Here is a 14,763-nt window from a genome sequence, read left to right on the forward strand (position 1 = left end):
CTGGTGGACAGCCAGAGAGATCACTTGACCTAACAATTCTTGAGGAAATGGCCTACAAACCTGATTATCCCCAAACCTGAGGGAAGGGTGGAGAAAAGAAAATTAAAATCTGGATATAGAACTCAACGTTTAAATCTACTCTTTTATGCTTTTCTACAGCAGAAGAGATCTGAATCAAACGTTTTTAGACCAAGGCAGCTGGTACAATCACACTAATAACTGACACACAAAACTTCAAGATTTTTGGCAAGATCTTGCAAGAAGCTTCTGCAAGAAGCACCTCAGTCATCTCATTTAGTCATAGGAATTCTCTTGTTGCAAGTACTTACTGAACCTCATCTTCATATTTCTCCCTTAGCTCATGCCTTGCCCACAACTACAGCACCTAAGCCACCTCTCTGCTGCCCTGAACATGTGAAAGGCTTTCCTGTAACATGTACATTGCCCTGCAAACGCTCATCACAGAGTGGTGAATATTCTCCCTGAGAGAATGGAGGAAGTATATCTGTATCTATAAAACATCCTTTTGCAGCCCTCCTCCTGCCTGCCTGCAATCAGGATTTCTCTGTCTGTATGTCTGCTTGTCCGTCACTCTGAGCTGCTTCTACACAAACAGCTCTGGAGAGGGGGAAAGGGAGGGATTTACCTAAGACAAACTAAAAACCCTGAAGATGACATCTGACTGACACTTTTTCTTCACCTGTTTGTTCTGTCAATCAATAAGAACCAGTTTTCCTCACTTTTCTGTTCTGCTGCCACACTGACAAGGCTAACTAGTTTTCATGTCACGCAGCTCAGGAAATGTCTCAGACCAAGTTTCAAGGCTGCAGTTCCCTGTGATCAGTTGGGATTCTTCCAGCTGGCTTCACTCATATTTGGGGTTTGAGGCTCATACCCCTCCAGGAGCTGTGAAAATGCTGCTCATTTTCCAAGCAGCCTTCCAAGACTAAAGTGCTATTTGGCACCTGAGTATTTCAAGAGCCAGTGGATCTTGCATGAATAAAACTGACTGTACAGAGACCTGTTACTCCTGGAGACTTTCCACTCCATGAATTTAGATGCCAGCTCCTCCAGGCATGTTTAGCACAGCCATTTCCTAACACTTTGGACCTCTCCTCACTTTTCCAAGAAAAGGCCTTGAATCTTGTGGCATTTTCTTTGTACCTGGGTTTTCAGCCTCATGGAAGAAGGTTTACATCTTTGCCGGAGCCAGGCTGCTCAAAGCCTGAGATCCAGTTATCAGGATTTGTTGTGCTGCTCTCTTCCCCCTCCTTCCTACAGATAAGCCTGAAAAGGGTTTTTGTACAAGCATGTCCCATAATCCCATCCTGGAAGGCTTCATCTCATTGACAAGGTCCCATGAAGTGGTATGTAAGGACCATGTTCTCGTGCTGCCTGACACACAACAGCCCTTCACCAGTCACACACAGCTCTACCAGACAGGTAGAGAGCAATACAGACTTCACAACTATTGTATCAGGAACCCTGGACTTTTCTTTTGGGGAACGAAGTAGAAAAGCTACATGTAAGGGTTTACAACCATCTAATCATGTTGCAATGCACCTACTGATCATCTTGCAGGGGCTGTCCAAGTCAGTGGAAGACAATCCAAGTATTTCCACTGAATTGAGTATACCTGGTTTTGGGGCCTTTTCAGAGTCACAGGTGAATTTACAACATGGTCAGAATGACTGGAGAAATCTGCTTGGTTGACTGGCACTTGAAGAGGGGTATAAGCACAAAATTAAGCCAGTGGGCTTGTTAGAATTCTGAGCCCTGGGGAAACCCAAGGAGCCATCACATCAGAGCAAAGGCAGAGGAGATGCCGGGACTTTTGGTACCACTGCAAACCAAAATCAGGCATGTCAGCTCCCAGCTCCTTCAAACACCAAAAAGGACATGGTAAGGATGTGCCTCTTCTAGGTGATACTGCAAAGGGAAAAAAATGCTTCTCATGGCAGTTTTACTGAATATGGAGTTGAAATGCTTTCTCCCCCTTCGAGAACACATTAGAAAAAGAAGTGCCAACCCCTTAAAAACGAGGTGCCAGCCTCTGCATTTCTGCTGATGCCACAGTGGTTTGGGATGCAATGGATCTCACCTGGCACTTCTGCACACCCTGCCATAGATTCAGATCCACGAGCTGTATCCACACACACCTCCTGCCTACACGTCTGGATGTGTCCCATCCCCTGCAAGTGCTGGGCTCCAAGGAAAGGAAAACTGAAAACCATCGCTGCTGTCAATCTCTCCCTCTTCTAGTTTCCAAGAGACTTGCAGAGATAATCCCCTCAGACAGGCTGGACTGATGGCATCCTGCTCAATGCAGACAAAACAGCAGGAAAAGCAGAGCGATGCAGAGTGACGTCTGTCAAATTGGGCACTTACATCTTAAGAGGAGCTGTAACTTTTAATGATACTAAGGACAATGGCAATTCTGATGGAAATTATCTCTGTAGCTACAGTTTCAGGTGGGGAATGTATTGGCAGGAAGCAAGAAAGGAAAGAAAGTTTGAAAGGACCTGATGAATAAATTTGGAGGCAAAAACGGCTTGGCATTACGGCTGAGGTGGGAAGTCATAAACCAGGGGAGAGGAATAAAAAAGGAACTGGGATAGCATTCATCAGAGATACTCCTGGAGGAGAAATTAGAATCATTTTCATTGTTATTGAAATTGCCTGTGATCTCAGGCAGATTAGCAGAAGATTGCAGGAAAATTCAGAGAGCTTTCAGCTGAGAAATTTTGCAGGTGCCAAACTTGTGGAGAAGGAGCTGGTGAACAAGTCCCACCTGAAGATGAGACTGAAACCTGCCCACTTCTCTTTTGGGCTGCTCACTTGGCTTTCACTATTAGCAGCACATAAATAACCATCTAATTTGTGTTAAAAATTTGGTAAATGGCTCTTCTGTATGTGCCAATACAAAAACTTGCAAAGGGCAAAACTTTCTCTCATTTCTGTCACTTACTTAATAAAATAAAAATCATCCAGCCAGCTAGTGGAGATACAATATCAATTATAGTACAGAAACCATAACCACTTAGATTTTCCATAGGTGGAAAGTTGCTCAAATAAACAATCTGTTAAGTAATCGTAGACAAGCACACTCACTGAAAACACCATCAGGTTGCAAATGACTTTGCAACAGGAAAAAATGACTAAGTCATTAGATAATTTATCTGCAGTGAAAAAATTGGAGCGGTATCCTACTTATATGGAGCACTAGCAATACAAATGAACTTTGCCATCCAAAAATTGAAAAATGTTTGCACCACACTGCAGATTGGCTAAACCAAGGACCTGGCTTTCAAGAAGCAGAAGAATCAGATGCTGAGATCCTGTTTTTAAAGGAGCCCTCAACACACACACAAATATTACTAACATAAAAGTTTTTCCATATGCTGGTGACCAGGCTTGGATTCTGGAGATGGAAAGGCACAGGGATGCTCTAATCGCCCCAGGTCGTGTATTCCTCTCCTCCCTTCATTCCCAGGCCATGCCTGTCCATAACCAGAAACAACATTATCCTTGCCATTCTTTTGTAAACATTCCTGGGGCGCTCTACAGATCAGTAAGGCAGACAAGGGGCACAAAAGATGTGCCTCATCCTGGGTATCCTGGGCCCACGTCTGATGAGTCAGGATTGTGACGGCTTTAGGAGCTTTTTACTCATAGATTTGATCTGTGCCACACAATTTGATGAGTTGAAAAGGCTCCTGGAACCATGTCTGGATCTGAAGAGTAACTCCTCCATTAGCTGATGAGAGAGACAACCTTGAGCCAAGGGCTGGCCCCTTTTCCACCAGAGCCGTGTATCTGCAGTCTCGTGGTTGCTTTTCTCTCCCAAGAGCAGTAGCAAAGCTCTCTGTAAAAACATGACTTTGCACTTCTTCCATAAGAACTCTCTCTTTGCTTTGATATAGGTCTCATTCCTTACAATAGTTGCACCTCACCTACCCTGGGGCTGAGGGGACTGGAGCTCTCTATTACTTTGGTGATAATTTTTACGACTAGATTACAATAGTTTTTAGTTCAGACATGCCCAGTGCCCAGGGAAGGGGACTCCTTCTGAAAGGTTACGGATATGACAGAGGGGACTGTGGCTCCAATGTGCGAAGCGCAGCCCTGTTCAGACACAGACAAAATGTCTTTGTGTGCTTCATATTTGTTAAGCTCCTTTTAATGTCAGCAGGGAAAGTGAGCCCAGCTGGCAGCTTTCTGCTCTCCACTCCCTCCTGGTTGGCTTTTGCTATGAAGGAGCTGTATCTAGCAGAAAGCCTCCAGGAGCAGGGAGAAAGGAACCGAGGACCTGGTCAGAAAGGTGATCCCTTTTACATGTGTTTTCCCTATACCTGAGTCTGCTTTTTCCTCCTTTGTCCACAATGAGAGACAGGAGAAGGTGGCGAGATCAGCTCCGGGTACTGATAAAACACTGAATTTCTATTATGGAGGTAGGTATAATACAATCAGTCATCACTGGGGAGATTTGGACCTTGGTCCCATTCCTTCTCCTCAGTTTCCCACCTGGCTTGTCAGATAGCCACAATACTGGCCGGGCTACAGATTTATAACGGTGAGGGACTGTTTTACTCACAAGATACCCAGGTGATAGTTATTCAGCCTAGCTGAACACAAACCTTGAGCCACTGTGCTTTGCTCCAAGACAAGCTCCATGTCCCCACACACTCAGGCAGCTGGAAATCAGCAGGGTGATGGACTGGTGGGTGACTCCTGGCTGGAGCAGCAGCCAAGGGCACATGGGAGCTCCTCCTGCCCCACACCGCAGACTGCAGTGCTCCATCACCCTCAGCTTTGGCCTTGCCTGTGGTGTTGCACCTCTCGTGCCCTAAGGGAAGCTGCTCCCTGGTACTGCAGCAGGAGCTCCTGCATCCCCTTGGCATCCCAACACGCTGCCTCCTTCCCCTTGGAGGAGCAGCTTCCTCCTGAATGCTTGCCTCAGCTCAGCAGCATGCAAACTCCACAGAGAAGTATGTCACTGGTACTAAACTTCACACCAGTGTAACATCCCAGTGCATCACTTGGGATCCACAGAGATGCAGCAGTTCAAGGCAGCAGAGAACCTGCAGCTCTTTACAAGCTGGCACCAAGGAGAAGGCATTTTCCAGATCATCCTGTCTGCCCCTTGCATCCAGTGCTTCATGGCAATGCTTAAACCCTCAGGAGAGGAGCCAGCAAGGTCTGGAAGGTTTCTGTCTCTCAGGGGATGTCATCATTTGGTTATGAGCACAAGCTGGGAAGGATGTGAACTGAAAATAGGTTTGAATGGGTTATCTGTGATGAAAGAATACACTGGAGTCTGCTTACACAGGGAGCACACTGGGCTAACCCTCAGTCAGAAAGGTTTTGCTGACTGGGATGACCACAGTTAGCAGACTGAAAGATTCCCTGCTTTCAGGACCTGTTTCAAACCCTATTGCTTCTCCAACCATACTGATTTTACTGTAATTCCCAAAGAATTACCTCTGAAATTACCACAGAACAGAGTAAAGAAGTCTCATGTATCCTTATTTTGCAAGTAGACTGAGCATTGTCACTACATAACTTATCTAATTACAGTTTTTAAAACAGTAACTAGAATAATTGGCTGATTGAGCATTATTTCTAATGAATACAATTCTGCATAGAGCACATTCCAGTGGCAACAACACATACCTGCACTTCCCCACGCTCTGGTAGGAAATAGTTTCCTAAAACCTTCTCACCAATGAGCTGTGAATGTTTCTAAAGATGACATCCTTCTTCCTAAGATGATGACCTGAGGATCACCTGCTCACCAGCCCCACAGAAACACCCTGAGTGACAGAGATGAACAGTTTGGGAGAGCCAAGGGATGAGCAGTTCTCTCCTTGGCCACCCTGAGCATTATCTGGCACAATAATAAAGCCTCAGACTTGATTCTACCACTCTTGGAAGGCTTTGGTAACACCTGCATGTCCTACATATCCTATTTTCTTAACAGTTAGGCTCCAGCAGCAATGGAGGGAGGGCAGGGGAAGTGTCAGAGCTTCTCCTCTGGCTGTGCACAGATATCCCCTCTCCTTTGGTAGCTCCCTGGCCAGCCTCTACTCTAGAAGCAAGCAGAGCTGATGGGCTGTTTCCTGGAGTGAATAACTCAAAGCCCAGCCACAGCTCTGGCAGTACAAATGCTGGGCACACATTAATTCCTGTGTCATATTTACTGGAAAAATACCAATCCTTTGGGATTGCACGTACAGGCTGAATTCTGCACTGGGATTCTGCACCGTGACTAAAACAGGGGGCTTGTGCTCAGTTCCTGCTGATTCTGAATTGTGGGGATGCTCAAGTTTTGGGTCTCACCCATTTCAGTGCCACTGAGCTCTGAGCTTTTGGGGCATCCCATGTATTGCTGTGATCCAGGGAAGAAAATTCCATGGATTTTTTTAGCCGAATTCTGAATAAAGCCCATCTTCTTTCACCTACTGTAATGACATATTTGCATAATGTGATATATATGTTACAAAATCAGTAGCTAAGTACATAGCATAATTTTAAAAACAGGTTTCACTATAGATCAATATGTGACAGACCTATCTATTTTAGTATGTTTTCTTGCTACCAATTATGACAGAAATACAGTAAGTCAGTAATTTTAGATTCCTTTGCATAGACATTGTCACTGTAATTTTGCCAGGAGGAAGATAATAAATCATACTTTTCCATCTGACTGATGTTCTGTTTCCCCTGTCTGATTTCAATGGCTGTATGCTATCTTCAGAACTGGCATTGTTCATGCCTCCTTTTATTAAAGCACAGGCACGTTATTGAATTTCTTTTGTATTACGATTTTCTAGCCATATGTGAAATTGCAGAACACACAAGAAGAAGAAGGGAAAAAAAAAAAAAAGAAAAAGCCCCACTTGTTTGAGTCATAGTAGAAAAAAATGCTGCTGCACACATCTAGGAGAGAAAAATGCCAATATTAAAACGGAGGCCACGTGCTGGCCCTCTCCACCCAGGGCTGCCACACTCTTGTTTCTCACCTAAGAGCACCACCCCATCAGTAACACTCTGGAACATCTCAAGTGCTCCATTCATATTTGATAAGCTTGCACTCCTAGGCTGGGTACCTGGTGGTCTGAGCCAGGCTGTTGTTTATACCACTTAGTTTCTATTTCTGGCACAGTTCTGGGGGTGGGGAATCACTTTTTGCTTTCACTGCCTCCTTTTCTCCAGCATCAGGATGGACACACTGCGATTCAGGGGCTGAGAGCTGCTGGGATAGCAGCTGCATACCTGCCTGCATGTGCCTTTTGATGAGAGGCCTTGCTTTGTTCAGTTATATCCAGATAATTGCATTAATAAAACATTTTAAAGAGCATTAACAAAGGAGAAGGAGGTACCACTACTCTGAAGTAAAGGTTTCCATAATGAGCTGAGAATTAGTGTATGGTAATGCTGTGCTTATACAGTCCCTCATATATTTTGGCTTCTGATTACACCCTGAAGAACCCTGCTAGAGCTGTGTCCCCACTGTGCAGAGCACTGCTCGAGAAGACATAAAGTCAGCAAGATACAAAAACCATCACTGAAGGATTACAGGTGATTTGTGGACAAAACAAAGCAATGAACTTAAGATATAGTGGCAGGGAACAGGGGAAAGAAAAATAAAGCAGAACTTTAGCAACAAAATCCTGGCTTTTTTCAAGTCAGCAGAGATTTTGCCCTACAAGCAAAAATTTCACCCTTCCTGCTTTTTTGTTGTTTTTTTTTTTTTTTTTCCCAGTGTGGAGGAAAAGGCAAGGGCAAGAGCAAGGGCTGTTTTCCCATCTCTCCACACTTGTGCTGATGCAAAGGACAAATATTTGGGCATCATCTAGGGGCTTTTTCAGTGAGGATAGGTTTGGGAGGAGCAAAGGTGGAAGGGGAGAGGACAAGAAATTGGAAAAGTCATTGGGAAGGGCAGGCAAATAAAGTCAGCAGCAGAGGACAAGCACTGGCAGAGCCAATGGCTGGATTAAATTGCAGCTCTGTGCTTGGCAGAAAGGAGGACAGCCACTGAAAAGCACCCAAAAGATGTCCAGAGTGTTTCCCAAGTCCAAGTTCACAACTGCAGGGTGAAGCTGCTCTTCTCACTGGAACATCATCAGGAAGGCCAAAACCTCTTGTGTTCCCACCCAAAGGATAACTCACCCACTGTTCTGCCAGGCCAACACAGGTATTTTAGTATCTGTGCTTAGGAAATTTCTGCCACTGCCTTGGAGGAGGATGGCACCGTGCTCACCCTCCTGCAGGGACAGGGAGCAGTCCCTGCCTGTCAGTCTAACATGGAAACAATATTTCAAGATGTCAGCTTGACAATCTCTTGTGAGCTGACCATTTATCTCCCAGCAATGGCATTTTGCTACATACCCAGAGGTCTGCAGAAGGTTATTCTGGATGTGCCTCTGTTGGGCGATAAGAGACCTAGGAAGTTTCAGAGCTGATTATGGACTTTCCAAACTGACAGCCCAATCCTCTTCCAGTGGCTCCTCACAAATACACCGTAACCACTCCATAATTCCACTTCTCAAAGGTGTGTGCTTTTCTCAGCAAGTCGTGCAAGAGAGCAAAAACTAATCAGCACTTAGGGACTTAATCTTGCCTCAGTGACATTTGCAGGATTTCTCCATCAGCTGCCAATGAACATCCGTCACACTGGTGGAACACTGTCTCCTTAACTTTACATCAGCTGCTGGCTGGGAACATTCATTTAAGACACAACCATGTGTACTTAAAATAACCAAGACCAATCTCTATTTGCTTGTTTTGTCTCTCTGAGAAGAAAGGGGAGGGTTAACAACCTCCCGAAAGATCTCTGCTCCTACAGGTGAGTGCAGAGCACTCGGAACTCAGACCTTACCCTCCAGGACTGAAATCAAAGCAAGGATGATGTGCAGGAGAAAAAACAGCTGCCAAGTGACCTCGGGAGTCCCTGCCAAATCCCTCTGGGGAAAACAGCCTAAGACTTCCAACATCCTTCACACCTCCCCTGCAGCTACCACAGCTGCCTCCACCCCTGCCCTGAGAGGGGCCAGTGGGGACCTGAGCGATCACATTAGAGTCCAACAAAGAGAAAAGCAGAAAACAGGATGGGGAAGGGAGAGAGGGATCCCAGTAAAACCCACCAGACCTACCCTCTCTCCTGCTCCACAGGTATCAAAATCCTGACCACAGGGTATCAATCTGTATTTTAGATACATTTGAATCACACCATGATTAACATTAGAGAGACTGTGCTGGCCTCTCCTGCAGCGGTTTCCAGGTGGGACCACAGCCTCAGCCAAAGCTGGGGAAAAGTCCCACTGAAACCAGGGGGTGAAGCAGGCTCTGTATGGGCAGCTGTGGCCCCAAACCCACCAACATCTCCCAGGACCCATAACAGACCTATGAAGATGCTACATGGGTTACTAAGCCATCTGTCAGGGACACAAAATTTTACAAAAGGATACAAGAAAAACTCTTAATGGGTTTAGATTTACAACTGAACTTCAGCATTTCAGCTGTACATGTTAATGATTGAGGGCACAAGTATAAATATTTGGACAGCTGTCTAAGCTACATGGCTTGTTGTCATGTTTGTATTTTGTGCTTACGACTGTTATGACTCAAAAAATCAGAGGTACAAAATCTGTTCACTAGAAGAAAGCTAAATATTCAAGAAATGGTCCTTTGTAATTACTCCTTTACCCTGAGAGCATCACAGTTACTGCCAGTGGTAAGAAAAAAAGATTAAATCACATCTGGATTTCTCACCCCAAACCTAAGAAAAAATCTAGAAACAATACAGGTAAATTCACCCAACTGGAAGCCTCTCATAGATTTTGATATCCTAGAGAAAAAAAATCCAAGAGAAAAAAATTAATCCCAATTTGTGAAAGATCAGGCAGCTGAAATTTCTACAAGATGAGTCATTCCTGGCACACACACACAGACACACACTTGCAGAAGATTTTTAAATAGAGGCTAATTTCAGCTGAAACTCAGCAGTGACAAGCACTTCTATAGATGACGATTTGGAATCTACATACCAGCAAAAGTAAATCAAGTGGGTGAAAGGGTTCTGAGACCACATAAAACAGTGCCTCTGTTTCCACTGAAAGCAGCCCGGGTTTGAGTCAGAACAGCCTCTCGTCTTTGACTTCAGTGTGTGTACAATGGATGTCAGAAAGTTTGCAGACCTTATAAATTCAACGGGATGAGGAAAGGGAAGAACTCAGACCCTGTAAAACCTATGAACTGCTCAGGATTTCATCTCCAGGGATAGCAGGTAAAATATTCTGTTGAAATAAACAACAAAATGCTTGGGTGCCTCATAAAGTCAAGACTTCAGAGCAGCAGCTTCCTCAATCTTGAAGTTCTGTCTTTCCTATAGAATTTATAAAGTTATAGTTCACAGGTGCTTCTTTTTTTCCCACCAAACACCCCTGGGAATGTTCTTCCATTGTCTGACTCTCCAACAGTACTTTGAGGAAAAAAGCAATTCACTGTTTATTCTACGTAAACACAGAGATTTCCAAACATTGGTTTCTGCCCTATTCCACAACATATTGAGCTCTCAGCAAAACACAGGTCTAGGTCAAAAGTTTGACTGTCAGCTAAATTAAGTGTGAAGGATCTGTTCTGGACAGAAGGTTACTGTGTGTGAGAGTGGTGTGACACCACCTACTTTGTGCTTCTCAGAGGGTACTGGAACTTTGCTTTCCACACAATACCCCAAGTATTTGAATACAGCAAGCAATGAACCAGATGGCTCCTAACCTCTCCAATAGCATTCCCCCCTTGTATTCTGTTTCCCTAGAGTTTAAGCTGTTATCAGGATGAAATTATTTCTTTCAGGAAAAGTGATTACTACTTTTCCCCTTGATTCACATCCAAGAGACTTTAATGACACTGAAATCTCTTCAAAGAGTCCTTACAAATTTCTGCTTCCTAATAACACGTCCTTGTACCTCTCACATAAAAACATGACCACCTAGGTGGGATATCTCACCACCTGACAACACAGCAGTCAAAATGGGACCACTGAAATGTGATCATGGGATGAACTTGGGCTAGGCCTTCTCAGGACAAGAAGAAACTGTTATCTGAGCAGTTCACAAGATCAGCATCTTCACATCCCTCAGAGAAGCAAAGCAGGTTGATCAGGGTGGCCCCCAGGGAGATTTTCCTCATACATTTGCTTTACCTTTTTTGTGACATTAAACTGTCTTGTCCAGACTCAGTGGCTGCAGTTTCAGATGGACAGAAAAAGATAAACATACACCACACATGATAGAAGAAAGGAACTACTAGCTGCTACCTTCCCTGAAAACGACAATTTCTGTGAAACAGGGAATTGCCACCTATGTTACCAAGAACTGGTGAAGTGCACAGACCTATATGAAATTATTTTCATTGCAGGAAAGACAGTAAACTGGCCAAGTGTATAATAAGATCAGGCACACAGCCATGAACAGTTATAGGCTGTTGTCAATTATGGAGGTTCAACTCTTAAAGCCACGTGAGCTGAAGAACAAACTTGTGTACCTACAGCTTTTCCAGCCCCTGTTCTTCATTGTGAAATGCTGTTTTTCTTAGCAGAATTGAAAGCACGGGATCAAACTCATTAGAATGAGAACTGCAGGTTGTGTAATGGTTTTGGAAAATACCATCTTGTTTTTAAGATATATTTCAGGATTTCTTTATGACATTCCTTACATGAACCCAACCATTACAATGAAACCCCACGCTTCTCATTGCCCGAGATGCTCATCTGCCTAGGAGTTCATCTTCTCCATTCTAGACAGCCTTATCACAGTTGAAATGAAAAAATTAAATAGAGTTTACCATCTACTTATTTGCATGCTCATACAGTTATGAGTAACAAGTCTCAGCACTGTGCCATCAATATTTTGTTAACCAAATTGCAAAAGGGGTTCTTAAAAAGCACTCAGTACTGGTTTACACACCCTTGGGTAGTCCAGCGTGATCCATGCTATGAGCAAAGGAGGCAGATGGAGAGGACTGGCAATTCCCACAGGGGCTTTTGACTGACCACTGGCCCTCAGGGAGTGCACATAAGGGGGAGGTGACAGCTTTTACATGAGCCAGATCTGCATCACAGCTAAAAATGACTTCAACGTCAGCATTCATCAATGGCAGTAAGCAAATACTGAGTGCCTTTGAGAGCTCCCAACAAAAATACAATTCCTAAAGCATACTAATATGAAATACTGAAGAAAGGGTTCCATACCTTAAATTCCTCCAAGATTTTGTAATTTTTCCCATGATATTCACAAAAGTTTTTCACTTCTTTGCATTCTGGACAGCATCCATTGTGTTCCACTTTTGTGCACTTTGGGTGGATTTTAGGGCATTCTGGTTGATCGCAAACAGGTCCATCCTCAGTACAGACACAGGGACAGTTGGAATGTCCTGGGAAAAAGCGTTCTCCCAGTTTGTACACAAAGCCACTGTCATCCACACAGCCCTTCCCCCGGTAATCATCAAAGATCAGATTGTCATTACTGGAGGTCTGGTCCCCTTCATCAGCAGGGTAGTCTTCATGATTGATGGCAGCTGGAGTGACCAAACCAGGGAGCACAAACAGAAGTATCCAGGCTTCATGGATATGAAGAGCCATCCCCCTCCTCAGCTTCTCCATGGGACCTTAATGCCAGATACAAATAGTTGCTTCCATAGGGAGACCAGTGTTGTGGTCTGAAAACAAACAGTTTTAAGTGAGAATGAATTCAAATATTGACTTGTAAAGGTAATTGTTTCAATCAGCACCGAAAATAAATATGAGTTTTCAAACGGCACAGACAGCTATCACTGTTTCACTTGAATTAAACCTCTTCTTAACTATTGCTAAAGAGAACAAAGCATGTGAAATACCTAAATTAGACACACATGCCTGGACGCATATGACCACAAAATATCTCTGAAGGAATGGTGGCTCACAGAATCATCTAATTTCTACTTTCCTCATTTTTGCAGTTGTGTTTTTGGATGTACCAGAAATTAAACCAGCTGCCTGAAATCGCATGGTGATAGGCAGCTCGGAGGGTTTTGAAGCCAAGTTTAAGAACGGTCTAAACCTCCTGTGGTGGCCACTGTTCCTTAGTGCTACGTATGGAGCACAGCCCACTTCATTAAACCGAGGTGGGAAACCTGAGCTGAAAAAAGAGTTAAACATAATCTGCTGTCAGAACTGTGTCTGATCTGAAAGATGGTGCTGAGTTAAACCTGGGCTGCAAGAGGTGGAATACTACAGAATCTAATTTACAGCATTTCTGAAGATGGACTTCCGGGGCTACCAACACAGCCCAGCCTGCAGCAGGTACATTTAATTCCGACAGAAACAAAGATGCAATTCACCTTCTCCATTATTCAGCATTTCAGTAATTGCCAGCAAAAAACGTGGAGCACAGGATGTTAAATGCCTGCATAATGCATGGAGCCGCTGCAATGTGCCTGCCTGATTAAGCTGGAGCCTTTCTAAAACTTTGGGAGCGATGCAGCACGGCCTGACCTTCGGTGAGCTGTGCTGAAGTGGTGGAGCCCGGGAGGGAAAGGGGCTTTGGGTGACCCCCGGGAGAGTCGGCGCCAGGCGAAGGCTCCGTGCTGGTGTCTTGGGAGCACTTCTGGCTGCCCACGGTGCCACATCACTGCCACCAACCTGCCCACACACCAGCCAACAGCCAGTGCAACCCTGGCAGCAAACTGGTTTCTGACCTCTCTTAAAAAACCTGGGCAAAGTATTACAGGAAACTTTTAAATGAGATGAAATATCAGCATTACATGGACTGCAGAACTACGGAGGTAGATCCTGGTACAAATCAAAGAAAAAAGGACTGTTGGGGTGTGTGTGCCATCCCTTCTTTTCCTCCATTCCCAGAGCATGCACACACAGGCACACGGAGTCTACACAAACACGCATTAACCTACACACGCAGGCAAACATGCACTCCCCCGCACCCCTCGGGGAGACATTTTTTATATATTGGCATTTTTGGTGGACTGCAGATGTTCAGCAATTAATTCTCCCTTAATTGAAGCAAAAAAGCAGCAGCAGGAGGAGAAAGCTTTAATCCCAGAGAAGCAGCTAAGGGATCCTGTTGACAAAGCAGTTTTTCCGAAGCCACAACAGAGGGAGACACCGGATATTACACAAGCTTTATCAAATTCGAAAAGATATCTTCTTAATTGAAGTACTAGCTGTGTTTCCATCACAAGGACTATGCACCCTCTTGTTACTCCTATCAGCAGTATCTACTGTAACATGCTGTTTGGAAATCCAGCGATTCATGCAGATACGGCTGCTTTACATATCTACAGAGCAGAGAATCTCCCCACCTAACGCTACAGGTAGGTTGCAACACTGCAGATTTGTGGGCATTTAGGGTAAAAAAAAAAAAGCAGCAAACAAAGTAATTCATATCTGAGGAAATGTGAAATAATTTTGAGAATCTGTTGGAGTTTGATGAAGCAGCTCTCGAAACAAACGCGTGTGTATATATATGTATATAAAAGTTCTCCCCAGATCATAAATAAGAGCACTAGATTTTGCTACAGCAGCTGAGATGTCCCACAGCAACTCACAGGCACTCGGCTCGATCCTGGAAATCAGACAGACTGCAGACGTCTTGCACGGACACATTTCAACAAGTAAACAAATGCTGCTTGGCTCAGAATTAGTTTATATCTTCAACTTTCTCATAATTTCTCAACCTGAGGGAGGCCAGGAGCGTAGGTAAGTCT

The 14,763-nt window shown here is 44.3% G+C and overlaps 1 protein-coding gene across 5 annotated transcripts in view; it reads right to left on the reverse strand.

Annotated features, from left to right (window-relative positions):
• The window catches only part of VWC2L (von Willebrand factor C domain containing 2 like), a 47,981-nt gene that overhangs the window by 32,704 nt on the left and 514 nt on the right, over window positions 1-14,763 (reverse strand). For 4 of the 5 annotated variants that reach the window (XM_042035379.1, XM_042035383.1, XM_042035382.1 and 1 more), the window contains exon 2: window positions 12,254-12,720. In XM_042035379.1, the coding sequence (XP_041891313.1) occupies window positions 12,254-12,664 (411 nt within the window). In that variant the 5' untranslated portion in view covers window positions 12,665-12,720. Of the gene's footprint in view, window positions 1-12,253; window positions 12,721-14,604; window positions 14,734-14,763 lie in introns of all 5 variants that reach the window. The other variant, XM_042035380.1, reaches the window with a different exon arrangement.

The sequence above is a fragment of the Corvus kubaryi genome, unplaced genomic scaffold (genome assembly GCF_017639235.1).
Source record: "Corvus kubaryi isolate FWS band 111438036 unplaced genomic scaffold, C.kubaryi_AGA036_p1.0 37383, whole genome shotgun sequence".
Lineage (NCBI taxonomy): Eukaryota > Metazoa > Chordata > Aves > Passeriformes > Corvidae > Corvus > Corvus kubaryi.